The sequence below is a fragment of the Dama dama genome, chromosome X, assembly GCF_033118175.1.
Source record: "Dama dama isolate Ldn47 chromosome X, ASM3311817v1, whole genome shotgun sequence".
Lineage (NCBI taxonomy): Eukaryota > Metazoa > Chordata > Mammalia > Artiodactyla > Cervidae > Dama > Dama dama.
In genome coordinates this window covers 8,884,597-8,912,333 of record NC_083714.1, presented here as the reverse complement: position 1 = coordinate 8,912,333, position 27,737 = coordinate 8,884,597, and the positions used below count along the sequence as shown (strand labels likewise).

Below are 27,737 nucleotides of genomic sequence, written 5' to 3'. Positions count from 1 at the left end.
CAGTTCCTTGCAACAGGTGGCCAAAGTATTGGAGCTTCAGCTTCAGCATCAATCCTTCCAAGGAATATTCAGGACTTATTTCCTTTAGGATTGACTAGTGTGATCTCCTTGCAGTCCAAGGGACTCTCAAGAGTCTTCTCCAGCACCACAGTTCAAAAGCATCAGTTCTTTGGTGCTCAGCTTTCTTTATAGTCCAACTCTCACATCGGTACATGACTACTGGAAAAACCATAGCTTTGACTAGATGGACCTTTGTCAGCAAAGTAATGTCTCTGCTTTTTAATATGCTGTCTAGGTTGGTCATAACTTTCCTTCCAAGGAGTAAGTGTCATTTAATTTCATGGCTGCAGTCACCATCTGCAGTGATTTGGGAGCCCCGAGAAATAAAGTCTGCCACTGTTTCCCCATCTATTTGCCATGAAGTGATGGGACCAGATGCCATGATCTTTGTTTTCTGAATATTGAGGTTTAAGCCAACTTTTTCACTCTCCTCTTTCACTTTCTTCAAGAGGCTCTTTAGTTCTTCTGCACTTTCTGCCATAAGGCTGGTGTCTTTGGCATATCTAAGGTTATTGCTATTTCTCCCGACAGTCTAGATTCCAGCTTGTACTTCATCCAGCACAGCGTTTCTTATGATGTATTCTGCATATAAGTTAAATAAGCAGGGTGACAATATACAGCCTTGACATACTCCTTTCCCGATTTGAAACCAGTCTGTTGTTCCATGTCCAGTTCTAACTGTTACTTCCTGACCTGCATACAGATTTCTCAAGAGGCAGGTCAGGTTGTCTGGTATTCCCACCTCTTTTAGAATTTCCCTCAGTTTCTTGTGATCCACACATTCAAAGTCTTTGGCATAGTCAATAAAGCAGAAGTAGATGTTTGTCTGGAACTCTCTTGCTTTTTCAATGATCCAGCGGATGTTGGCAATTTGATCTCTGGTTCCTCTGCTTTTTCCAAATCCAGCATGAACATCTGTACATTCAAGGTTCACGTACTGTTGAAGCCTGGCTTGGAGAATTTTGAGCATTACTTTGCTAGGGTGTGAGATGAGTGCAGTTATGTGGTAGTTTGATCATTCTTTGGCATTGCCTTTCTTTGGGATTGGAATGAAAACTGATCTTTTCCAGTCCTGTGGCCACTGCTGAGTTTTCCAAGTTTGCTGGCATATTGAGTGCAGCAGTTTCACAGCATCATCTTTGAGGATTTGAAATAGCTCAACTGGAATTGCATCACCTCTACTAGCTTTGTTCATAGTGAAGCTTCCTAAGACCCACCTGACTTTGCATTCCAAGATGTGAGGCTCTAGATGAGTGATCACACCATCATTGTTATTGTGAAGATCTTTGTTGTATAGTTTTTTGTGTATTCTTGCCAACTCTTTTTAATATCTTCTCCTTCTGTTAAGTACATTCCATTTCTGCCATTTATGGAGCCCATCTTTGCCTGAAATATTCCCTTTGTATCCCTAATTTTCTTGAAGAGATCCCTAGCCTTTCCCATTCTATTGTTTTCTTGTATTTCTTTGCATTGATCACTGAGGAAGTCTTTCTTATCTCTCCTTGCTATTCTTTGCATTCACATAGGTATATCTTTCATTTCTCCTTTGTCTTTAGCTTCTCTTCTTTTCTAAGCTATTTGTAAGGCCTCCTCAGACAACCATTTTGCCTTTTCGCATTTCTTTTTCTTGGGGATGGTGTTGATCCCTGCCTTCTGCACAAAGTCATGAACCCCGTCCATAGTTCTTCAGACACTCAGTCTATGAGATCTAATCCCTTGAATCTATTTGTCAGTTCCACTGGATAATCATAAGGGATTTTATGTAGGTCATACCTGAATGGTCTAGTGGTTTTCCCTACTTTCTTTGATATAAGTCTGATTTTGGCAATAAGGAGTTCATGATCTGAGCCACAGTCAACCCCTGGTCTTGTTTTTGCTGCCTGTGTAAAGCTTCTTGGCTGCAAAGGATATAATCAATCTGATCTCATTATTGACCATCTTTGATGTCCCTGTGTAGAGTCTTCTCTTGTGTTGTTGGAAGAGGGTGTTTGTTATGACCAGTGTGTTCTCTTGGCAGAACTCTGTTAGCAGGGCAAAGGTCAACAGGAAGAGCATCAGGGACTCAGATTCAGCAGCAGGACATTATTTAGGACCAGCAACAGGGCCTTAATTAGGAACAGTGTTAGGACCTCAGAGATAACTTCATGGGCTGAGTAAGAGATAGTTAAGGCTATTAGTTAGATGTAGTTCAGTAACTTTCTTAGGGACATTGTCAGGGCCTTTGTAATAGTATCAGGATGTTATTTTGTGACAGCTTAAGGTATAAGGCACATTATTATGGCCTCAATTAGGGACAGCGTCAGGGTTAGGGATGGGCTTAGGGCCTTCATAAAGCATAGTTCAGGCCTTAGCTAGGGACAGTTTCTGGGTCTTAGTTAAACACAGTTTCAAGGCTTCAGTTAGAGATAACTTGAGGGCCTTAAAGAAGTTCAGGCTGTTACTGAGCTGCATGTCAGGACCTTAATAAGGCTAGCATCAGGGTGTTAGTTAGGGACAGCATCAGACACCTACTTCGGTACATATTCAGGGCCTTATTTATGGACAGGGTCATGGCAAAAGTAGGGATATTAAGGGCTATTAGAAACATCATCATGGCATTAGAACGAGTCGAGTCTCAGGGTGTTATTTAGAGGCAAAATGAGCATGTTAGTTGGGGAAAGAGTCAGAGAATTATTTATAGGCAGTATCAGCCCCTCAGTAGAGGCTTTTTTAAGGCCTTAGTAAGAGTATCAGTGCCAGGGTGAGGGAGTGCATCAGGCCTTCACAAAGATGGAGTTAAGGACTTAATTAGGGATAGTGTCAGGGCCTCAGAGAAAACTCGAAGACCTTAAGTAAAAGACACTTTAGTGTCCCAGGGACACTGTCAGGGTTTTCGTTAGGACCAGCATCACGACCTTAGTTAGGGAGAGATTTAAGAGGACAGTTTGGGAAAACTCAGGCCATCATAAACAGCTTAGGGCCATAGTTAGTGTAGGGTCAGGGCCCAGTAGTGGAATCAAGCAGGACCCTGTGGAGCTTCTGCACCCAGAAGCCTTTCCTATGTCCCCTGTTTTTTTTTTTTTGCTGGGAATAGACTCCCAGCTCCATAACCTACCATGAGCTCCAAAGGGCAGATTGGAAGAGGTGCTAATAAGGGAAGGGAGGGCATGCAGAGAGAAGGAAAGAGCAGTCAAGAAAGAGTATTTTGTCTTGGGTAAGGGTCCTGTTTCTTTTAAAAGGGATACACATGAAAATATCTCTAAACTCTAACCGTCTCTGGCAAAATGGAAAATTGTAGCATTCTTCCTTCCAGAGAAGCTCACCAAGAGATCACCTGAGGCCAGCTGAAGGGAGTTCGGACCCTATAAACACCCTCTTCCTTAACAACAACTCTGCCCTTTAACCATTGCTATAAAGTGAACGTTGATCAGTCCAACTCTCTGTGACCCCATAGACTATAGAGTCCATGGAATTGTCCAGACCAGAATACTGGAGTGGGTAGCCATTTCCTTCTCAAATGGATCTTCCCAACCCAGGGATCAAACCCAGGTCTCCCACACTGCAGGTAAATTTTTTATCAGCTAAGCCACCAGGGAAGCCCAAGAATACTAGAGTGGGTAGCCTATCCCTTCTCTAGGGAATCTTCCCAACCCAGGAATTGAACCAGGGTCTTCCAGACGTTCAAGCTGGATTTATAAAAGGCAGAAGAACCAGAGTTCAAATTGCCAACATCTGTGAGATCATAAAAGAAGCAACAGAATTCCACAAAAACATTTGCTTTGTTGACTATGCAAAGCCTTTCAGTGTGTGGATCATAACAAACCATGAAAAGTTCTTAGAGATTTGTATACCAGACCAGCTTACCTGCCTCCTGAGAAACCTGTATGCAGGTCAGGAAGCAACAGTTAGAACCAGACATGGAACAATAAACTGGTTCCAGATTGAGAAAGGAGTATGTCAAGGTTGTATATTGTCACCCTGCTTATTTAACTTATATGCAGAGTGCATCATGAGAAACGCTGGGTTGGATGAAGCACAAGCTGCAATCAAGATTGCCAGAAGAAATATCAATAACCTCAGATATGCAGATGATACCACCCTTATGGCAGAAAGTGTAGAGGAACTAAAGAGCCTCTTGATGAAGGTGAAAGAGAAGTGTGAAAAAGCTGGCTTGAAACTCAACATTCAGAAAACTAAAGATCATGGCATCCGGTCCCATCACTTCATGGCAAATAGATGGGGAAACAATGGAAACAGTGACAGACTTTATTTTTGGAGGCTCCAAAATCACTACAGATGGTGACTGCAGCCATGAAATTCAAATATGCTTCCTCCTTGGAAGAAAAACTCCGACCAACCTAGACAGCATATTAAAAAGCAGAGACATTACTTTGCCAACAAAGGTCCGTCTAGTCAAAGCTATGGTTTTTCCAGTAGTCATGTACCGATGTGAGAGTTGGACTATAAAGAAAGCTGTGCACAGAAGAATTGATGCTTTTGAACTGTGGTGTTGGAGAAGACTCTTGAGAGTTCCTTGAACTGCAAGGAGATCCAACCAGTCCATCCTAGAGGATATCAACCCTGAATGTTCATTAGAAGGACTGATGCTGAAGCTGAAACTCCAGTACTTTGGCCACCTGATATGAAGAACTGACTCATCAGAAAAGACTAATGCAGGGAAAGATTGAAAGTGGGAGGAGAAGGCGACGGCAGAAGATGAGATGTTTGGATGGCATCACTGACTCAATGGACATGAGTTTGAGTAAACTCCGGAAGTTGGTGATGGACAGGGAGGCTTGATGTGCTTCAGTCCATGTGGTCGCAAAGAGTCGGAACAACAACATGGGGAGAGGACCAAAAAGAAGCATACTGCCACCATCAGGGACAATTTCTGCACACTGGCAGCTGTGCAGCTGAATGCAGAGAGTGAGCTGTTTGGTGGTGTAAGGTGAGCAGTGAGTACCAGTTGGTAATTTGGGGAGCGGTAATATAGCTTTGTGGTTTGAATCTGCAGCAGCTTTCAATCCTTTAGAAGGCTTCGCTCACCTCTTCACCAGCACAGGCTCATGGTACAGCTGTCAGAGTCCCCTTGTCCAAGAGGCCAAAGCTGAGGTGCAGAGGGGCTGTGTGCTGGAACACCTTCTGGTGTGGGACGCAGAAGAGTGATGCCAGGACCACGTCTAGGGTGAGCAATGTCAATGGGCTGATCATTTTCACTCTGCAACCTTCCCTCTGGGCTTCCCTGTTCGGTCAGCTCGTAAAGAGTCCACCTGCAATGCAGGAGACCCTGGCTGAATTCCTGGGTTGGGAAGATCCCATGGAGAAGGGATAGGCTAACCACTCCAATATTCTTGGGCTTCCCTGGTGGCTCAGATAGTAAAGAATGTGCCTGCAATGCAGGAGACCTGCGTTCAATCCCTGGGTGGGACGATCCCCTGGAGGAAGCCATGGCAACCCATTCCAGTATTATAATCTCAAGTGTCAGAAGCAAGCTACCAAAAACAAAAATCAGCCCTTTTGTGGTGGCTGCCTGTCACCTCCTCCATCTAGAACCCTGACGCCTTCTCTACCCTAAGAGGGAACCTAGTCCTGGGAGAGTGCAGGGCAGGGTGTTACCACAGTTGCTTGTGTCCTCACCAGGGTCCCTGCCCATCCTGCAGGCTTCACCAGGTATCTGAGAGGGCAGTGACCTGACTAAGAGCAGGCCAGGCAGGGGATCCAGCTTAATAGTTCCAGGGCCAGCCTTGCCATGCTCACCTTGTGATCCGCACGTGGTAGCTGCTACACAGCACCTTCAGGCTCCTGGGAGCAAAGTGAAGCTCTGTTGTTGAGCTTGCCTTCCTTCTCCCACCCCCTTATGACTGTGTGATGTGATGCTGGAGGCACAGAAGCCCCCCAGGCACCAGGAGGGCACGACTCATGCTAAACAAGTCATGAGACAAGCAGCTCCCTTTCAGATGTTGTCCCTGGGCCTCCTGGCGGGTGGTGGGGCCTTTTGTCTCTGAATTGTGTTACCTCGAGTGACCTTAAACCACTCCTGTTGACTCTTCCAAGCATGTAGCCCAAAGCATTCTGGCTGAGGGAGTTGAGATCACACAGGTAAAATGTGTAACAGCACACAGGGTGCTCAGTACTATGGAACTGACAGTCCTTCTGGGCAGCTATGACCCTGAGCAGTGACGAGAGACTTACCCCGTTATGGTTACAGGGAGAAGGATGCTGGTTTGCCTGCCTTCCGGGTATGAGCCAGTGCTGGGAGGTCCCTGCCTACCTTGACCACTGGAGCAGCCAGGTGGGTCCACCCTCTCGGACCCTGCCAAGCCACTGCTCCACACCCATCTGGAGAGCCCTTCCAGGCCACCGTGATGGGAATCTATGGTGGGAACTTAACAGAAAGGGCTTGAAGGCAGCTGGGACCTTCCTGCACTGAGGACCTACCATAGCCAGGTACACTGAGGTGATGCAGGTGTCGGGGAGGCCATTTCAGATGGTGGTAGGTGCTGAGAAGGACACAGGGCACAAGGTGGCAGAGGCTGACGGGCGGTGCATCCAGAGAAGTGTCTTCTTGGAGGAGGGAGAATTTTCAGACAGAACTGCTTCCAGGGGCCAGAGCTCCAGCAGGGCCGGCCGGTGGGCTGAGGAGGGCAAGGCTGGGGGCGACGGCCACAGGAGGGGTGCATTTGGCCTCTGGTAGAGTTTTTGCTCCCCAAGGACTGAGGTTATCGTCTGTCTCCTCACAGCTGTCCTGTGCCTGGAACACAACCTGGCCAGAGACAAGTTCTAAACAAGTATCTGGGAATGAGTGAGAACAGTCTTGAGTGTGGAGATGCACAGGACAGAGGTCATCAGGCTGCAGAGTGGGGGTTAAGTAGATTAGGAGACAGAGACGGGAGAGAGGCATACAGGGTTTCTAAGCCGAGACTCCCAGCCCCCTTGGGCTCAGCTCAACCCAAGCCCATCTTTCTCCCAGACACTCTGTTTTTTATGGTAAATTCCCTCCAGCCTTCACTCACCTGTGTGTCCTGCCCTGCATGACTTAAAGAGGCTCCGAGTCTGTTTCCAACACCTGTGCCTGAAGCCTCGTTATGCTTAAGTTGGGGGATCCCAAGGGCTCCCCCTGAGATGGGGCCCCTTCCCTGCCTGGGGACGGATGCACCTCATCTGGTCCATGGACTCTCCTCTCTGCAGTTGTCTACCTGTTCAGGTAGACAGGCCAGGTCGTGTTCCAGGCACAGGACAGCTGTGAGGAGACAGACAATAACCTCAGTCCTTGGGAAGCAAAAACTCTACTCAGGTCCTGGCCCAGGACCAGGAGTGTTCATGGGTTGGTGTGTGCCCACTGATTCTAGCAATCCTCCAGACTGAGTCTTATTGGCCTGCATTGTGACACTGCCATTTACAGGTGACACGTGGGCCACCCTAGAGCACAGCTAACAACGTGTCCGCTGGTCTCAGCTAGACCTCGCAGTTGGACTAAGAGCCAGGTGGTTGGTGCTGTTGGTGCCTGTGGACATGGCTGCGATCACAAGACTTCACTTTGGGGCTCAGCAGCTGAGCTGTCAGGATGTGTGCAGAATGTGCTGCAGACCGGCACAGGGAGGGCAGCACTGGGCCTCAGTCAGAGGGGAGGCACTGAACGTGGGGGGTCTTCCCTCCATTAGAACACTTTCTGGCCTCCTGGACTCTATTTTGCCCAACCTTCGAGGAACTGGCTGAGCTGCTGCCCTCCTCGCTCATCCTGGCTCACCGTGCACCAGAGCTGGCCTCACAGACTCCCCCTGGATTGGGATCTCACCAGTACATTCCTGTTCCCAGCACCAAGCCAGGGCGTCCCAGGGCCCCTTCAGTTATGTGGTCAGGGGAAGCAGAACCACTTCATTTTGAGCTGGAAGAGGAGTCCTGTGGATAGAGTTCTCATTTCCTCCAGTGACACTCATAGCTTATGGTGCCTGGGGCTCACAGCCAGCCTGTGGCCTGCTGTGAGACCCCATTTCCTGTTGGCCCCTCTTCTGACTGGTTGGTCCATGTTCTGACTGCTCAGAAGTCTGTGCTCCTGGGTTGAGTTTCTGTTGTAATTGGCTAGGGTCTGTTGTTTCTTTCTTTCTTTCTTTTAATCAGGATTTTTTTTTTTTTTTAAGTATGGTTGGTTTACAATGTGTTAATTTCTGCTGCACAACTCAGGGATACACTTACACACATATATGCATTCTTTTTAAAAAACATTCTTTTATGGTTTATCATTGGATACTGAATATTGTTCTCTGCTGTACAGCAGGGCCTTGTTTATCCATTCTATTTAAAAGCTACATCTGCTCACCCCAACCTCCCACACCATCCCCCCACCGCCCTCTCCACCTTGGAGAACACCAGTCTGTTCTCTCTGTCCATGAGTCCATTTCTGTTTCATGTGTGCATGCTCACTCGTGTCTGACTCTTTGCGACCGCATGGATTGTAGACCACCAGGCTCTTCTGTCCATGGGATTCTCCAGACAAGAATTCACCACTGGGTGAATGCGTGCTTATGGTCACTCTGGTCTGTCACAAACCTCTCAGAGACTGTCTGCTGGTTGAGCACAGGCTCATGGTCACTCTGGCCTGTCACAGACCTCTCAGAGGCTGTCCACTGGGTGAATGCAGGCTCATGGTCACTTTGTTCTGTCACAGACCTCCCAGAGGCCATTCCTTGTTTGAGTGCAGATGCATGGTCCCTCTGGCCACACAGTTACCACAGGGCTGTTGAGAGGCACTGTGTGGCTGCCACAGCTGTGGGCCCCTTAGCCTACTGTTGCTGCCCCCAAGCTAGGTCTGGCGAATGCCAGTCCCACCAAGAAGCTACTTTCCTACTTTATGTCTCATCCCAGGAACTAGTCTTCCAGGTTAAGCAGGTCATTCGGGGTTTGCTACATTAATGCTCATTGCTTATGTCCTCTAGACAGAGTGCGTGAGCTGGGGACACGTGTCCCCTGCCTCTAGAAGTGACACAAGATGGTGCTCCCAGGGATGGACCACAAGAGATGGTGGGAGAACTTGTGCCGTACTTGCTTGGAGGAACTGTGCCCCCATCCCCTGCCATCTCCCCACTCAGGTATGGAATGTGGGAGAGCAGGAGGGGGAACCTGGGTCCCCAGTGAGATCGTCTCAGCAAAGCTGGGCCTTGGCTAGGCTTGGAGAATGTGACCGAGAGTTTGCTGGACAGGATGCCACATTTAGAGGGCCTCCTGCAGTGTAGGTTTCAGGGCTACATAGCAACTAAGTGCAGAGCGTGGTGGCTGAGCTGATGGCTGTGCATCCTGTGGGCTGAATGCTGAACCCTGAACATTGGAAGATTGGAGTCACAGGATGTGCTTGCTGTCTCTGCTGAGATGATCTCTGTGGGGATTCAGGTCCCCCCTCCTACTCTCCAGAAGCCATCATACTGCAGCCACTTGCTATAGTGAGCCCTGAGGAAACTCGGGAAGGAAAAGAATACCTGCTTTCTAGCAGCCATCAGACTGCAGCCATTCCCCATGGTGATCCCTGAAGAAACTCAGGAAAGAGAATACCTTCCCTCTAGAAGCCACCAAGGTTCAGCCACTTTTCATGGTGAGCCGTGAAGAAACTCGGGAAGAAGACAGGATACTGGTCCCAGGTGGTAAGGTGGGTATCAAAGCAATTGATTTCAGTAAGATGGCTGGTGCATCTTCCCATATATAGAAAAGTTCTAAATTCCTAAACTTTAGATGCTGCCTCTTGGTTTTGAAATCCTAAAAGATTCTTACTGAATAAAACATAACTCTCAACACCCAGATTATGAATATTTTTATGTTTACACATATGAAGTAGAGACTTTCAAAGAAAAACAAAAGAAGACAAATCTCAACATTTGGTACACTGACACCAGTGGTGGACACTCCCAAAAATATGCAACTAATGGAGCAATTAGAATAGTCATGACCCCTTTTTCAATAGGATTGTGGAATGGACACTGACACTGGGGAATTGTTAAAGGGAAAATCAAAATCTGACTCCATGTTGAATGTTTTACTTTAACCTTTGTTTCCTGTTGGTTTGTTTTCTACAGGGATACTGTCCATACATAATGGCCTGCTTCAGGAAACCCTGCCCCTCTGCCTTTGTTCAGTACCTGTCCACCTGTGGATGGCTACAGGAAGGGATAAAGTAACACATCTCCTCCCGAGACTGTCCATTCCAGGAGATACTTGCCAGATAAATGTCCTTTTTATTTTATTTCTTCACCTCCCCAGCTCTGTGTTCTATAAAAGATACTGGCATCCAGACCCTGACAAGATGGTTTCTTTGAGATATTAGCCTTCTATCTTCTTAGTCAGCCAGCTTTCCAAGTAAAGTCATGTTCCTTGCCTCAGCACCTCACCTCTGATTAATTGGCCTGTTGTGAGGCAAGCAGGGCGAGCTTGGACTTGGTAACAATCCCACATGCCTTGCAGTCAAAAAATCAAAACATAAAATGGAGGCAATATGTTACAAATTCAATAAAGACTGAAAATGGACCATATCAAAAAGATCTGAGACCAAAAACCAAAAGGAACTCAGTCGTTGTCTGAAATATTTATAAAGGAGTTAGTGCCCCTCTTGCCCGTACCCACTGAAGCCACACTGGACAGTTAGGCCTTGTCCATTCAGGACACCCTCTCCAGACCCCAGGTTCATGTGCTCTGCCCCCAGTGCCCACCTGGGTCACAGGAGGTAAAAGTGACATAACCTAGGGTGTTTCTTCTCTGGTCCAGGGGAGTTTCATTCCAGCCAGCCTGTCTCCGTGCCCATGATAAATAAGAAGGGTTGTCGGCACCTAGGTGAGTGATGTTGTGGGCACCTGGACTACTTGTCTTTGTGAGATTTGATGTGAAGACAAAAAAGAAATAGAATCAGCCAATAAGGATCCAGTCAGGAGTAAACCCCTCTTCACAGGGACCCTGTGAGACCCAAGCACTCACTCTGACCACTCTGCTCTGACTTTGGGGAACTGGCCTTTGTCATTCTCTGGGCAGGAGGTGGAAACTACAACCCAGTCTCTCTTCCATCTCCTGAGAGCCAGGTGGGCACTGGGGGCAGCAGTACTGCCACCTGGAGTCCAGATAGGGTGTCCTGAATGGACAGGGCCTAACTGTTCAGTGAGGCGGGCCCTTGTCCATAGTGTGCTGACCTGCAGCAGGGTTCAGTTTCCCTGGCATCCAGCTCTCCCATCTCCATCCCCAGCTTGAGGTGTCTTGGGAGCCCCTTGCTGGCAGGCACTCAGGAGTAGATAGCTGCATGAGCAGCTAGAAGAAGGAGAAGCAGGTGGGGCAGGGGTCCAGCATGGAGAGTCCAAGGCCCCTCTGCTCCCCCAAGGATACCCAGCCCTATCTGCCATGGCATTTCTCCTCTTTAGTATGCGTCTTTGTGGCTGTTGTTGCCAAACACCTTCCTCTTGAAGAGAAGGCTCCATGAGCACAGGAGGGGTGGAGGGGTGGAGGTGCTGTAGCCCTAAATTACACTTGAGAACTAACTTTCCTGAACCCTGAACATACTGCCTGTTAAATCTGTTCCAGTCGAGGCCAAGATCCAGACAGATTCTCTGTGGAAACACTTTTCATGTCCAACAAGAGGACCAACTGAGGCCAAGATCCAGGCAGATTCTCTGTGGAAACACTTTTCACATCCAACAAGAGGACCAAACTAAGCCAAGACCCAGAGAGATTCTCTGTGGAAACACTTCTCATGTCCAACAAGCGAACCAACTGAGGCCAAGATCTGGGCAGGTTCTCTGTGGAAACACTTTTCTTGTCCAGCAGGAGAGGATTTGTTAACCAACAGCTGAACCCGAGACCTGGGACGTGCTGTAAGTGTGGAAACTGCAGGGAAGGTGTTTGAGAGGCTTCTTCATGGGCATCTCCCCTGAGGTCCCTGAAATAACTGGACCCAGAGGGGGAGCACTCGCACTTCTCCTCACTTCAGGCCAGACGGTGCCCACAACCTCACAGTCCCACTCCTCCACCTCCCTCTGAGTTCAAGAGAAACCCCCCATTCATGAGGCCAATGCTCATGGTGAGCAAAACAGAGGTGGGTGGGAAGGTGGGTGGAGACTGAAAGCTTTCATAGAAGAAAAACACACACGTGCATTCCTGTGTGTGGTGGCCAGATGGTGCAGTAATTGGTGTTCCTTACACATTTATGGATGAGTTTTAGTTTCTATATTTTTTATTTTTTTCAAAACAACTGCATATTAAGAGAAAAATTTTGGTATAACCCACGAGAACTTGCAAAATAAGATATTTAAGGGTTTTTTGTTTGTTTGTTCTTTTTGCTGAAATGTTACAGGAGTTTTCTCTTGGTGAGAGATGAACAGCCTCTTACATTATTTTTTTCCCCCAGATCCAAACATCGATTCAGGGGAGGCTTTGGAGAAGCAGAGGGAGCAACCCGTGGGCTCAGATCCAGGCTCCCAAGACAACCCACCCCAACAGGGCCTGAACCCAGTAAGGGCCAGTGAGGAAGAGAACAATGCTGTCCTCAGGCTGTCCTTCCCCAGGAAGCTCTGGATGATCGTGGAGGATGCAGACTTCATCTCTGTGCACTGGAATGATGAGGGAGACACGGTGGTCATCAGGGCTGATCTGTTCTAGACGGAGGTCCTCCAGTGCATAGGCGCAAACAGGACCTTCGAGACAGACAGCATCAAGAGCTTCATCCGTGAACTGATCCTGTACGGGTTCAGTAAAATTCACCCTTTGGGTTGCTCTGCAGGGAAGAAGAAGATGATGGTAATGTAGAAAGTCCTTCCGGGGAGACTAGACTTGAAGAGCCAAGTGCTGGACAGATTTCATTTCTTAGGAGAATTTTTTTCTTGTGAGAGACCGGTAAAGGAAAGAGGCGAAAGCAGGGCCTATTGTGTTCCACGAACCCCCTTAGACAGGATCCACAGGGGTGACTCCAGACCCTAAGAGGCCACTTGATGTCAGGGAGTGCCAGTAACACCTCAAGGCGAGGCTGGCCCCAGGGGAGTTCTAGGGAGCACACTTGTTAGGGCCTCATAACCTGCCAGGAGTGAAGAGACCTTGTCTTCATAGTTAGGCAAGGTCTGGACAGTGGTAGTGAGGAGGGCAGCGAGGAACAACTATTCTCCCCAAAGATGGCTGAAGTGATTAATTTCCTTTTAGATCTATCACAACTCCAACTTTCAGAGAGACAAGCCTCTACTCCTGCAGAACATCCAGAGAAAAGGTGACCCCAGAAAAATTGCTCAGCCCATCATCGGTGCAACAATGAACCCAAAGAGAAAGAAGCATGCAGTGGCGACCAGACACTCTCCTCGATTCCATCACAAGTCCACAAAAATGCTGATAAGAAGGCCCAGAAGAGAACACCAACTGCTCATGGAATCCCTGGCCAGTGTTCATTTCTGTTCTGTGTCCTTATGTTTATGGGCAGTGTAGCCATGTGGGCTGGGGCAAACCATCTCCCCAGCGAGCAGGGCAGCCCCAGTGGTGAGGGCACATCCAGCAAGGCCACATCTCTACCCCCGCTACTGCTGAAAGGGATAGCACAGGGGAACTGCCCCAGAGCCCCTCAGAGTACCCAGGTTATGGTTAAGTGATGACTATGTACCACACCAATTTTTGCATCATGATGGCGGCCATTTCAGTTGTGGCCCAAAATGAGGCCCCTGAGGCAGAGGAGCAGGAGGAGTCCTCAGACTACAAATGTACCCTCTGTGAGCAGTTCAAGAACAACCCCAATCCCTGAGCTGCCAAGACTGCAGGAACACTCAAAAGCACTCTCTGGCTCTAATAAAGTACAACAAAACTCCACAGGAGTAAATAAAGAATTGAATGAGAACTGCGAGTCTCTGTTCTATCTGTCCATGCTATTCACACATGGCGCTGGGTGATCCAGATGAGGCTGGAATCCCATGCCCAAGGCAGGCCTCAGTCCAGGTCCATGGTCCCTTTTCATCTGAAGCAGCAGCATTTCAAACCCTCAGCCAAGAGTGTGGCTCCCGAGCCAAGTGCTGAGGCCAGCCCAGGACGGGCTGGTCCCTGGTCCTTGCTTGCCACACAGCAGAAGACCCAGTCTGGCTCCTGACTATGGGGGGTGTCACCTTCCATGAGTCATGCACCCTGAAGCAGAAGGGGCTCCTGCTGGGTCCCCCCGGTTGATGACACAAGTTTCTGATTAGCAGCTGAGCGTCTCCAGCTCCCGATCCAGGGGCCTCCCCAAGAGGCCCACCAGAAAGCAGGGTCACCCCACCCACCAAGGGCCTTGCAAACACATGATCCCAAACCCAAAAACAAGTACAAGGTTTTACCAGGTGAACACTAGCCCTTGTCGTTCTGCCCTCACAGCTGTGTTTAGGAGCCTGTGTTTGGACCGGGAGTGGCCAGACACCGTGACCAACACACACACTTTGTGAGCCAAGGGACACTTTAGAGCAGGGAAAGGGTCACCTGCAAGGACACACCGTGGCCTGTTTCAGGGCCTGTGGGCCTCTCTGCCTGCCAGAGGCCTCGCCGGCTGCTCAGGCTCAGCCCCACCCCCAGCCTTCTCCATCACCCCCTAGATACCGTTCTAACATAGGGGAGTTTGGACCAGAACACAGAGGGAAAACCACTAAGCGGTTTCCTAACAACACATTTCTCTCAACCACCCAGACACAGCAGGGCCAAAATGAGTGTCGAGGCCATGTTACTGTAAAGGTCAAATTCCTGCAGACTCTCGCTGAGTCCAGAGCAGCACCACATGAGGGGAGTCCTGGCCCCGAGCCCCGCACCAAGTGGGCAGTGCACCCCAGGGTGGGGCTGATTCAGACCAAACCAGATGGGCACATCCAGGGCTGGATGGCAACTGGATGGTGTCACCATGAGCTGGTCTCTCGGTCACCTTCCACTTGAGAGCCCAGTCTGGACAGGCCTCCTGCCCAAAGGGGATCAGGTGCTCGGGGATGTCCACCTGGAAGATGCCCTTCCCAGCCCTTCTGGGACAGGCTGCAGCAGACAGTGGGGGTTGCCAAGCATGGCCAGGTACTTCCTTCACAGGTCGGGCAGCAGGGCTTGATGCTCCCACTTCCACACCTCTTTGGGACCTAGGTTTTCTGAGCACAGCAAAGTGACCCCAATGTCCACGAGACCTGTGTGCAAGACAGGACACAGAAGGAGAACAAGGTGATTCACAGTCAGGCCTACTAGAGACTAAGACCGTATCTCAGAGGGGAACTGTGGTGAACTTGATCCTCTGGCTGAGCCTTTCAGACAGGCTCACCTCAGCAAAGGGAATTCGGGGTGAGGCAAAGTGAGGGAGGGAGTGAAATGAAAGGGAGAGGCCTGGTACTCCATGAATCCACCAGGACAAGGGCACCTCTCAGTCTGACCACTATGGGTTGCATGGATAGAGCAGAGGGACCCAGCAGGGAGGCCGCAGACATCAGGTCCCCAAGCGAATTACCAGGATACAGGTGTTGCTGTGGGGCCTCACCCCTGGGGAGTCAGGAGACTTGCTCAGGCCTTGCTGCAGGCAGTGGGGGTGGGGAACCCAGGCTGGGTGTTGTGCTGCCTCTCATGATCACTGCCAGACACACATACATGTGGGGACACACACACAGAGACAAGTACCACATACAGACCTGGACACACCTCTGCCTCTTAGAGCACAAACAGGGACTGAGGCCCACAGTGGTGGTCAGGGACCTCGGACTGCCATTTTCCAGCCCAGAGACTCTCATTGCCCCTCTGAGGAAACCTCAGCATCACCCCACCCCTCACCAACTGATTCAACAGAAAACAAACGAGCACATCCCCGGCTGAGATCCAGGGCAGCTCTGGGGGCCATGCGGGCAGCATCAGGCGTCACTTGCCAGGGCGTCACTTGCCAGCGATCACTTCGTGGCTGAACTTGTCCCTGTCCAGCATCAAGGCCTGGATATGGGCGGGGCTCATCCCCAGGCTCTGCTCCAGCAGCTCCCTCCAGGCCACATCCTCCCAGTCCCAGTGCTCGATGTGGACAGCCAGGGTACAGTGCTGGGTCCGCATAGCACAGGGGGCCATTGTGTCTACAGGGTCTTGACACTGTTTAAGATGAAACCCACATAAGGCTGTCAGAAGGACAGACAGCTGGACTTCATTTCTCAGGGCCTCACGTGGCTGTGGAAACACAGAGCCACAAAGGTCAGGAGACTGACACAGCAGCCTCCAAGCTCACGGCCCTGGGCCGGACATCAGCTCCACGTGTCCAAGCATCCCCCAAGCCTGCTGACACAGAGGGGAGGGTCACAGAGGGCTGGCTTCTTCTATCTGTCTCCACGTGGTCTAGTGACAGGGGGGTGGTGATCCAGAGGACCTGTCCATCACATGCAGTCTGTGGGGAGTTCTGGAAGGAGGCCTAAACAGCAGGAGAGAGGCATGAGGTGAGATCTAAGACAGAGGGACTCAAAACTGTGGGAGCACTGAGGAGGGAGGGTGGGTCCCCAGGCTTCAAAGCCCAGTGGCCGGGCTTTGCTCTTCTCCTAGCACAGATAGGCACAGTCCTGGGCTTGGATTCTCCCACCCTGGGCCCCAAACCCCACCCCTCAGCTCCCCGGCCCCATCCCTAACCATGCTCTGCAGATCCCCCATCTCAGCCTAGGGCTGCTGAGCACAGATCCATGCTAACCAATCTGCCCTCGGCCCTGGGGCCATCCTGGACCACAGATGGCCCTGCCATGTGTCTTCCCCATGCCTTTGGGAGCCACCTTCCTCCCAGCCCTTCCTGCACCACTTCCTCCACTGTCAGCAGATGCCCTGGCCCCTTCCCAGAGCCTAGAGAAAGAATGAAGGAGAGCAGGATCTACTGGAATGGGCATGCTCCGTGTCCTTGCCAGGGCCTGGGACAGGAGGGATCACAGAATTCAAACCTCAAATAACCCACTAGATTACTGTCACCTCTTTTGATGGCTGAGGAGGCATCCAGGGATAGAGAGATAGCCCATGACTGCTGGGGACCTGACAACAAGCAATCCATACTCACCTTTATCCTTGTATCTGGAGTGGGATCTCTGCTTATTGTATGGTGGGGAGGCAGAGAAGCACAGCCATGGGCCTGAACCTCAGCAGGGTCTCAGCACCTAGCAGGGAGCCTCCATTTCCACAAGGCAGTGAGGACAGGGACAAAGCCCAGAGGAACCCAGCCTAGAGCCTCCTGGGCCTTTCCTTCCCCGACCACAGAAGGGTCACAATTCTCACAGGCTCACAAGGCCCCACGTGATCTGGCTCCTACCCTGGTGGCCTGCTCTCCTCACCTCTGGATTCACCCCCAGTAGCTATAAAGGCCATCCTTCCATCCTTAGAACACTCCAGTGTGTTCCTACCTCAGAGCCTTTGTAGGGTGTGAGGAGTCCCATCATGTCCCCTCAGAGTCAGGTGCTGGAGTCCCAATCCCAGGTACCTTGGTGTGACTTTACAGACAAAGGAAAGGTCTTCACAGAGCTGATGGAGGTCAAGTGAGCTCATTAGGATGGACCTTACTCTAACAGGACAGCTGTCCCCATACAAAGGACACAGTTAGAAACAGATAGGCACACAAGAGAACTGGGGTGAAGAGGAAGGCAGAGTTCTCCAAGTCCAGACACACCCACCATGGCCAGCAATGCCCTGGAAGTGAGGGCGGAGAGATGGGACAGACTCTTCCCACAGGGACCCCACAATGCATCGGCCCACTGCAAAGAAACCCATCCCCCAGGAGTAATGGTGATCTACAGCCCAGGAGACCCTGCAAGGAACAAGAAAAGATGACTCCTCCCCTCATACTGCCACTCTGGAAGGATCAGGGCCGCCACAGTCAGTCGGCCATCCTCCATGGACTCGTGGTTGGGCCCCACAAGGAGGGGAACTGTGGACAAGCAGCTGAGCCCTTCAGGGTCAGGCCCATGCCTGGGTGGCTCATGGGGTCAGGTGGGGCTCCTGTGAGGTCACAGTCTGGGGATGGAGCAGGAAGCTGGATGGCAGGTCTGTGGGTGTCTTCGCATGTATTCCAGGGCATCGCTGGGATGCACACATGGAAGGATGGCGGGCAGGGGCTGTAGCCATGGAGGGAACCAGAAAGTGTGGCTTGGCCGCCTGGCAGGTGCTCCTGGTCGCAGAGCCTTGAAACCCCACCCGGTGGTACTGTTCGCGGAGGAAGCAGGTCCTGCCTTCCTGCAAACAGAGCAAGTTGCCGGCGCTTTGGGATGGCTGGGATACGGCCACCAGGCAGGACATTGGTCTGCTACCGGACCCGAGACCACTGACAGGTTTAGGCGGCTGACTTTAGCCGCACCACGCCCACAAACCCTGAAGCCCCTCATTTCTGGTGTGTATGGCTTCCGGTACCCACGTATGCACACAGTTACACAGGCACGCATTTACGTAAACACGCATGTGCCAGCCCTGTCTGCTAGGAAACGAAATGGGAGCCGCCACGAATGGAGGTGTCTGGAAGGCCAACCCGGGAGGGGCCTCGAGACCGGTGGCCTGGAGCAGGACCTGGAGGAGAACCAGGAATTGAGCAGCCGGGTGGAAGAGTTGTGCATAGGTGGGAGGAGCAGGGCGAGGTGTAAGGGGCTGAAACCTGGGAAAGACTTGGGTGAGGAAGAGCTTCTGGAGAAGGGGGCGGGGCTGGGGTGGGGCGGGGCGGGGTGAGGCGGGGTGGGCCGGGCCACCTCAGGAGTGGGGCGGAGCTGACAGGGATGGAGCTGTGGGCCCAGGGAACCCACGGAGGCTGGGCCTGTGCAACTCCATGGCAGAGGCTTGACTGGTCTCTTTTGAATCCTTGCAGTAGGCGACCAGTCCGTGAGAATTGGTGAGAGTCAAATGTCCTCAGCAAATGCACCCTAGCTTCAGAATGGACCCCAGGGGCCAGGGAAGCGAGGAGAGGCAGGGCCTTTGGGCCCAGTTCCACATCTCTGGGCTGAAAGCCCAGGTTGGCTCCTCGTGTAGCCACCCTGGGGCTGCTAGCCCAGTGCTGAGCAACAGTCTTTTTTTTTCTTTTGCAGATGAGAAGGAAAATCCTCACTGTGTTTCATGCTGCCCCTGGTACTTGAGATGTCACAGAGAAAGCCAGCTTTGCCTTCAAAACTGTTTCCTGTCCTCTTCCTCTTGTCTGGGGGCTCATCCCACCCAGGGCAGCCACCTGACTCTGCTCCTGACCACCACCTTCCCTGCTGTGTCCCTGCCTCTCAAGTGCCTGATCAGAGTAAATGCTCCTCTTCCTGTCCCCACTGCTACTAGCTGAGCTCAGACTTCATGGCCTGGGTCAGGTGCTGTCAGCCTAGGCTCCCCACTGGACTGGAACCCCTTTGTGTCTCCTCCTCCAACTGGTATTGCACACCGTCGGTTCTGTGTCACACCACATGCACATCGTCCTCGTCAACTCCGGATAAAAAGTGCAGACGAGCCCTCTCCTGTTTAAGCCCCAAACTGTCCGTGTTGCCCTGGGGTGGCTTTCAGTGGTCCCAGGTCTCCTTCCTCATCACCCAGCACTAAAGATGGCTGTGCTGGCCCTGCGCTCTGTGTAGAGCACATCCAGGACCCCACACTTCAGCTCGTGCAGTTCTCACCCCTGGACCGCTGGCTCCTCTTGTCCTAACAACCTATTGTCCTCCTGCCAGGCACGACTGTAACATCCCTTTCTCCATCTTCCAGAGTGTCAGGTGCTTTCATCTGGGAGTTCTGGGGCACCCTGCGTCTTCCTGCTGCTGCCTTTGCCCCCCTCTTCCTCCCAGGCTGTGGCTGCTATGCACGATTCTGGACGCCCAAGGGTCACCGAGTCCCAGGAAGGCAAGGTCAGTGTCTCACTGGTTCACGTTAGCTGGGTACCCACACAGCTGCTGCTGTGGGAATGCTGAATCAGAGCAATGCCTTCTCTTTCAGTGTGCAGCCTGCTCTTTCCTTGCAGAAGCCTTTCAGCCGTGAGTTGAGGGGCAGAGGCTGCCTCCTGGATTTGAGGCATCAGCACTGCAAGGACCTGAGCAATCACCATGCCCAACTCCCTCATGCTGGCGCCCCACTCCTCACCCCAAGAGTGGTTACCAGCTGCCTCCAGACACCCCAGAAACAATACCAGAACCTCCTGGTATTGGTTTCAGATCATGAGGGAGGGTCCTGTGAATGGTGGATGTGCTGCTGATGTTCCTCCTGAATCCTGGTTTCGAACAAGACCTTGCCCAGTAAACTGGAGACCTATGACATGTGGCTGCTGAAGGGGGCAGCTGTAAGGACCTGCTCCATGGCATTTCTCTGCACCCATCCTTTCCCTGCTGCTGACCCCAGCTCTCCCCACATGCCCAGATGTGCAGACTGAGCCACAGTGCTGCCATCCCACCTGGGTCTTTGAGGTTTGGTGAGGATTCCACTGTGCTCCTTCTGTGTATTTGCAGGCAACACTGTCCTGGAATGGGCTCAACTCAGATTCTCGGGTTCCCTCGTGTCCTCCTTGGCCAATGTGGTTTCCTGTCTGAAATGTCTGTTGCCCATCTCTCCACTGAGCTGTGTGTCCTTTTTGTGCTGAGTTGTGGGTACCTCTTTTGGAGTCTGGGTGCTCATCCTGCCCTTGTTGTTTGTGTTTCAGATTCGTTCTCTTCTGTTTGCAAGCTAGTGATGGACTCAGTATTTGCCTGGTCTCTCGGAGCCGTAAGTGCCCCACAGGTCAGCGCATGTCCCTCAGGCCCTCCATCTGGGGGCTGCCATCCATCCCCAGGCTTGGCACGTGTGGTGAACAGCCCCCAAGGAGACACTGCCCTGACGTCCAGCACTCTGCCCATGAGAGAGGGCTCCTTCACATCCGTGTCAGTCCCTCAGACCCTGGCTAGCTTTAGTTCTGGGCCTTGGACTCCCACACGCTGGACAAGCCCAGGGGCAGACATGTAGGTCCAGACGGTTGGCCAGCCTTCCCATCTGTCCCAAGGGCAGCTCCTCTTTGCTGCACCCCTCTCCATATGGTGTAGATGCAGGGGCCAGCCTAAGAACCAGACACGTTTCTGATTTCATCTCAGTTCCACTACAGTTCTTTGAGAGGACATGACACACATGGGACCTGTGGACACAGGTGGCCACTCTGCTGCCAGTACTCAAATGCTGCCTGCCCAGGGGATGGGTACCACCCAGGGGGACCTTGGGAGCTTCTGTGAGCCTCTGGCACTGCCCACTTACATTCATATCATAGGCCTTTATATCACATCTGACCTGGGCTCGGGAGATGCCGGTTGCATGTGTCCATCATTCCCAAGCTATGGGGTCTACATGTTCTTCACAGTCTTTCATCTGGGCAGGTTGGCCACTACCCAGGTGCCAGGCCCCGCACCTCTTGAGGGGGCTTCTGGACACCAGGCTGCAGCCCACAGAATGGATCCAGCTGTTTAGTTTGCAAGAACAAGGGCAGGGAGGGCGGCCTGGAGTGTGCATTGTCATCCCATACTCATGGTGAGAGGACTTCAGTGAGTGGACTCTCATGCGCTGGGCAGGAGCCCCGTCCGGCTACCCTGTACTTGCGTGCCCACCATGGTGACTTGGCCAAGCACAGAGAAGGTGTGAGGAGTCAGGAGCAGAGGCTGCCCATGAGGCACCACCAGAGGTGGGAAGGTTCTCCAGTTCGTGAGTGGGGCAAGTACCCCACTCTTTTTCTGTGTGTTTCAGGAGCAGAGGCCACCCATGAGGTGCCACCAGAGGTGGGAAGGTTCTCCAGTTCATAAGTGGGGTGAGTATCCCCCTCTTTTTCTGTGTGTTTCTCTTTTACTCACTGGAGTTCACACAGGGTTTCCATTCAGCCTTACCGTAATCTTTTCCTCACATCAGGTTCTGAAGGACTCCTCGACAGACATCTCATTAAGCCTTGCACCTGGCTCTGGGGGATCCTGCAATCCAGGCTCTCCCAGCTCAAGACCAACTGACAAATCCTCAGAACTGACCCTGTGTCCATTGCTTTGTGAAGCCCTGTGCTCAGAAACCCTAGCCCGGGGGTTGCTCCCGAAGCAGCCACAGAGTCAAAGTTAACCAGATCTCTCACGTCGGTGTCAAGCTGACCCTCTCTGGCAACCTCAAACCCTCTGATGGTCCCACTGCCCTGCGTGTGGTCACTGACACAGAGCCCAAGGTCATGTTGGAAGGGGCTGGGGACGTTCATGTGTCTTTTTGCTGTGGAGCATCAGAGTCCTTCTCCCACGGACCTGCCCCATCCCTCTTCCTCAGTTTCAGACCTGAGAACTGGCTTAGAGGCCAAACCTGAGCAAGGGATCTTGACCTGTTTACTGTGGTGGCTGCTCTTGGCCTCAGTGTCGTTTTGGACAGTACCTTGGTCATTTGCCCACCTATCGAGCCTCTGGGAAGCCGCATTTTACTGACCACCTGCCCTGCTCTGTGAGTCCAGACTCCTGGGTGGCAGAAACCCTGGTATGGTCCCTGGCTCCTGGCTGCTCAGTGCAACCCCACAACCTCTGCTGCAGTTCCTGGGCAGCAGGGACAGGGGGAGGGGGTGTTGTCCATCTCCTCCATCACCAGGCCTGGCAAGTCTGGCTTGTGTTGTGTGGTGACTTTGCTCTGCTTGGCAACCGGACATTAGGTGACCAACTCTTCCCATGGTAGCTTGGTTCTCCTGCTGGTAGTGCTGTGGGTCCTGCCTCAGATCAGGGCAGCTAGCTCCCCTGCATTCTGGGAGAGGGCACCTGTGAGGGAGGACTCTGGTCCCGTTTGCTCCCTTGGGGGTGGAGAGGACACCAGCACTTTATGGGATGGGATGGGAGGGCTGCTGCCGCAGGCTCAGAAATTCACAGATGTCTGGGATGTCCCGGTCTTCAGGGGCTTGCCTGTTGGTCTCCCTGGCACTTGTGTTAGGGATGCAGGGTTTCCCAAGAGGACCTTCAATGCCAGCGGGTCAGGCCTGCTGTGGTGGAACATTCAGTGTCTTTTAAGGTTCAGCCACTCCTGTCAAATCCTGAGCCAATGTTTGTCCACTGCCTGAAGCTTTGTCAGCTACCAGGGAGACCCTGCCCCCCTTCTTGGTTCTCACTGTTCTAAACCCTAAGCTGGCCATCCCCTTACAGAGCAAAGCAAAGAAGTCACTCCCATCTATTCCTCTCATGTTCCACACGCCTGGATCTTCTCAACTGCCAGGAAATTCCTCTCCCCATGCCAGCCCAGCAGAAGTTCTAGCAGCTGGGCTGTGATCTTGAGCCCAGGGCTGAGTGCACAGGATGGGACCTCATAACCAGTGGGGCAGGGGATGTCAACCTTGTTCCAAGGCCCCATCTCGCCACCTCTCCTCGGACCACTCCAGGGCCAGACTTCTTGGGATGGGTCCTTTGTGAGGTTGTTCTCGTGGGTTGGGGGGAGGGGGGAGTTGGTGCTGGAGGCTGGCTGGGGACTCCCCATCAAGGGGGCAGGAAGCAGGCAGAGGTGGGCAGGGCATCCCTTCACCTGCGATGTTGGCCTGACAGTTACTGCCAGCCTGTCAGAAGGTGCAGAGCAGACAGGCATTGGAGATGTCCACAGTGGACCCCAGTGGTCAGGCCCTCATAGTGCCTGAGGCATCGTGATTGCTATTGACCAAGTGGGAGAACTGACACCAGGAACTGGTGCCCGAGTTGTGGCTGTGTGGCAGAGGATGCCAAGTGCCTTTGCCTGGGTGGCACCACGCTCTGGCCTGCATGCAGCCTGGTGGGAGGGGCTCTTGGTGTCTTTTGAATCAGGTAACTGCTGGGTTGGGGAAGATAACTGCTTCCAGTGTGCTGGCCACCTGGCCATCTTCTAGCCCCGGTGAAAGCACAGCCTGATAAGAGAGGGCAGGTCTGGGTGCCAGACCTTACAAGGCAAAGTGCATTCAAGTCCAGGGACACCTGGTATGCAAGAGGCTCCTCCACCATGCAGGCCGTCAGGTGTCCATTCACCCCTGCATCACTCAGGGATGGTGGGTGGAGAGGCTGGAGCGCATCTTCCAGACAGACTTGTAAAGTGCAAAGTCTGAAATGAGGCAGAAGTTGGGGAGCATGAAGAGTGGGTAACCAACCACTAACTCACATCAAGGGACCATGGAGGGCTTTTTAGATGAGAGGGTCATCTGGATTGGGTCTTATAGTGAAGAGAGTCTCCTTGGCTGGGGTATGGGGGAAGGGCCCCCAAGAAGGGTCAGACCTATGGAGGGAACTGAGCCCAGGTGTATAGCTGGAGCAAGGTCATGGGAAAGGGGCTGGGATACTAGACTGGGTGCAACTCAGAGGTGACTCTAAGACATCTGGCCTGTGTCCTGCGTACAGTTGATTGATGCCCTCACTTGCAGTTTTAAAGGCAAGCCATTGTTTCTCTCCCCAAGAAGAATTCATCGATTCAGTCATTTGGTTAGTCTGTGACTGGACAAAACTTTGTGTGCCTCCCATACAGAGGGTCAGGCAGCAAGTAGACAAGAGGGGCACACAGGTGAGTCAGGTGATGACCAGCATGGCTCTTTCCAGGATGAGCAATTCTGGCATCTGGTGCCTGTCCTTGCTGAACTAGACATGGGCACCATCTTCTACAGGCTAACTTCTCCTGGATTCTGTGGAGGTTTCCAATTCTTGTTCCTGACTCCATTAGATGAGATGACATTAGAGAGATGACATTAGGTCTTTATGTTCTGAGAGTTATTGCCCAGATAAAGGATGAGATGGTTAGATAGCATCACCAACTCAACGAACGTGAATTTGAGCTAACTCTGGGAGATGGTGAAGGACAGGGAAGCCTGGCGTGCTGCAGTCCAAAGGGTCACAAACAGTCGGACATGACTTAGCGACTGAACACACACAGAGGTGAGGGCGTTGGGCCCAGATTCTCCTGGCCCCCAGCAGAAGGTTGATTTGCCCTCTGTGGCACCCAGTGTCCCCCAGGATGAGCAAAGTGGCTGCTGCTAATGCATTGTGCAGAGAAGGAAGACATGGTGTTAAGTTTGCCCAGACCAACTCCTCAATGGCCTGAGCTGTGACAGCTTCTACTGCCACGAGGAGTTTACCAGTGTGGGACCCCTGCTTACTGCCTTTGAAGGAATAGTGCAGGCAGTGAAGATAAGATGATATGGGGAGCGTGGTCTTGGCCTGTTATATTGCCCAACTAGTGTTCCCAAATGACAATTGGAGGAAGCTTTAGGAAAGGGGACAACTTTATGTCTGAAATGACACTAGGGTTTGACAGTATTGTACTGCTTGCTTGTTGTGCAATCTGCTGGCCCACTCTTCCAACTTTACTTTTTTTTTTTTTTTCCTTTCTTCTTAATTGAAGTATAGTTAGAGTTTCCCTCATAGCTCAGTTGGTAAAGAATTCACCTGCAATGCAGGAGACCCCAGTTCGATTCGTGGGTCAGGAAGACCCTCTGGAGAAGGAAAGGCTACCCAATCCAGTATCCTGGCCTGGAGAATTCCATGAACTGTATACTGTTATAGTTCAAGGGATCGCAAAGAGTCAGACATGACTGAATGACTTTCACTCACTTTCACATAGTTAATTAACAAAATGTTGTATCTGTTTCTGGTGTACAGCAAGGTGATTCACTATATATATACCACTTCCAAATTCTTTTCCATTTTAGGTTATCACAGATATTGAGTATAGTTCCATGTTCTATACAGTAGGACCTTATTTATGTATTTTATGCATATTTGTTCTTTCACTCAGTCGTGTCTGACTTTGTGACCCTATGGACTGCAGCACACCAGGCTTCCCTGTCTTTCACTCTCTCCCAGAGTTTGTTCAAACTCACATCCATTGAGTTGGTGATGACACCCAAACATCTCATCCTCTAGCACCCTCTTATCCTTCTGTCTTCAGTCTTTCCTAGCATCAGTGTCTTTTCCAGTAAGTTGGCTCTTCCCATCAGGTGACCAAAATATTACAGCTTCAGCTTTAACATCAGTCCTCCCAATGGATATTCAGAGTTGATTTCTTTAGAATTGACTGACTTGGTCTCCTCCCTGTCCAAGGGACTCTCAAGAGTCTTCTCCAGCATGACAGTACTACTATTTTATACATAGTAGTGTGTATCTCTTAATCCCAAATCCCTAATTTATCCTTTCCCCTGCTTTTCCCCTTTGGTAACAAAAAGTTTATTCTTTGAGTCTGTTTCTACTTTGCAAATAATTTCATTTGTATCATCTTTTTAGATTCCACATATAAGTGATAGAATATTTGGCTTTCCATTTCTGACATACTCCACTTAGTATGATAATCCCTAGGTCCAACCATGTTTCTGCAAATGGTATTGCTTCATTATTTTTCATGGGTGAGTAGTATTCCTGTGTGTGTGTGTGTGTGTGTGTGTGTGTGTGTGTGTGTGTGTGTGTGTGTGTGTACCACATCTTCTTTATCCATTTATCTGTTGATGGATATTTACATTGCTTCCACATCCTGGCTATTGTAATTAGTGCCAACCCCTGTCCCATCCTTAGACATTTCTTCTTTTTGACTTAAACATTCGGTGTGTAGAACTGGATTTTTAGCTGATTGGGTATACTCAGCCTTTCCAACCTAAACCTTTGCTAAGGCAGCTCTAAGTCTGCCCTAAGCTGGTTCTCCATCAGGGGTGTGTGTACCTGATGGGAAAGCCCAACCTGCCACCCACCTTAACCTAGTAGATTAAGGAGGCCTCCTCTCCTCTGGTCTCAAGTCAGATGACTGAACATTAGGCTCTGTCCCTAATATTTGGTTGGCAAAGGTGCATGGAGAAGGCATGGACAGCATTTCAGGTCTCTATATCCATGTTCGAATATAACACAGACTGGAACCTTCGAGGCCAGTTCATCACATCCCATCCTTGGGGAAGCCAGGGCCCATGTGCTCCAAATAGGAAGTTACTATCTGGGGCCCCAAAGTTGACCTGAGATTCTGTGCAACACCTCCTGCCAGTCGAACCCTTGCTTGCCTTCAATCTACATCCCACTCCCCTGCCCCTCTGCCCCACTTTGGGAGCATGGGTCTAGTAGAGTGGGACCCAGTCTGACCTGGAGTTAAGCCCCTCCCTGCAACTCTTCATGACCTTCCACACCCTCACCAATTCCATGTCCACCCTCAGATTCTTACAGGTCATGGAGGGCTCTCGGTGCCTCAGGCACACTGAGGCATCACGCCTCAGTCCCATGCCCACTCAGAGCCTCTCACCATGCCCTTGATGATCTGCCAAGTTCACTGACCCAGGACTGTAACTGTCCTGAGCCTCCCCTTTTCCTGGAAGGGCTTTCAAGGTCACTGCTCAAATCTTATATCCACCCCTATCAGTGTGGAGGGATTTTCTCTGCCTCTGCAACACAAGCAGCCTGCAGGCTGTCACCCCAGGCCAGAAGCCATGGCTGTGAGATGTACCAACACTCAGGTGCTTTGCACTCTGGGGATGAAACACAGCCATCCTGGTGTTGCCTGGCACAAGGATTTCTGACTTCATTAACCAAGGCTGAGATGACCTCTGGGCAATTATATACTCACTTGTTTCCCAATGAATGTACTAGTAAGCCTCAAAGCTTGGTGTACCCCTTAGAGGTGCTAACAAAATGTCAGTGTTCTGGAACCACAGCATTGTGGCAAACCCAGCACTGCCCCCCACCTCAGACTGTAAATAATATTGCTTGGTGATGTATGGGCTTCTCTGGTGACTCAGACAGTAAAGAATCTTGCTGTAATGTAGGAGATGAGGGTTCGATTCCTGGGTTGGGAAGATCCCTTGGAGAAGGGAATGGCTACCCACTCCAGTA

The 27,737-nt window shown here is 51.2% G+C and overlaps 1 protein-coding gene across 1 annotated transcript in view; it reads right to left on the bottom strand.

Moving 5' to 3' along the window:
* Positions 1–16,224: 16,224 nt before the first annotated feature.
* LOC133052177 (synaptonemal complex protein 3-like) overlaps positions 16,225–27,737 on the bottom strand; it is a 39,234-nt gene continuing 27,721 nt past the window's right edge. The window contains exon 5 of the mRNA XM_061136943.1: positions 16,225–16,275. Coding sequence (XP_060992926.1) covers positions 16,225–16,275 — 51 coding nt within the window. The remainder of the gene's footprint in view (positions 16,276–27,737) is intronic.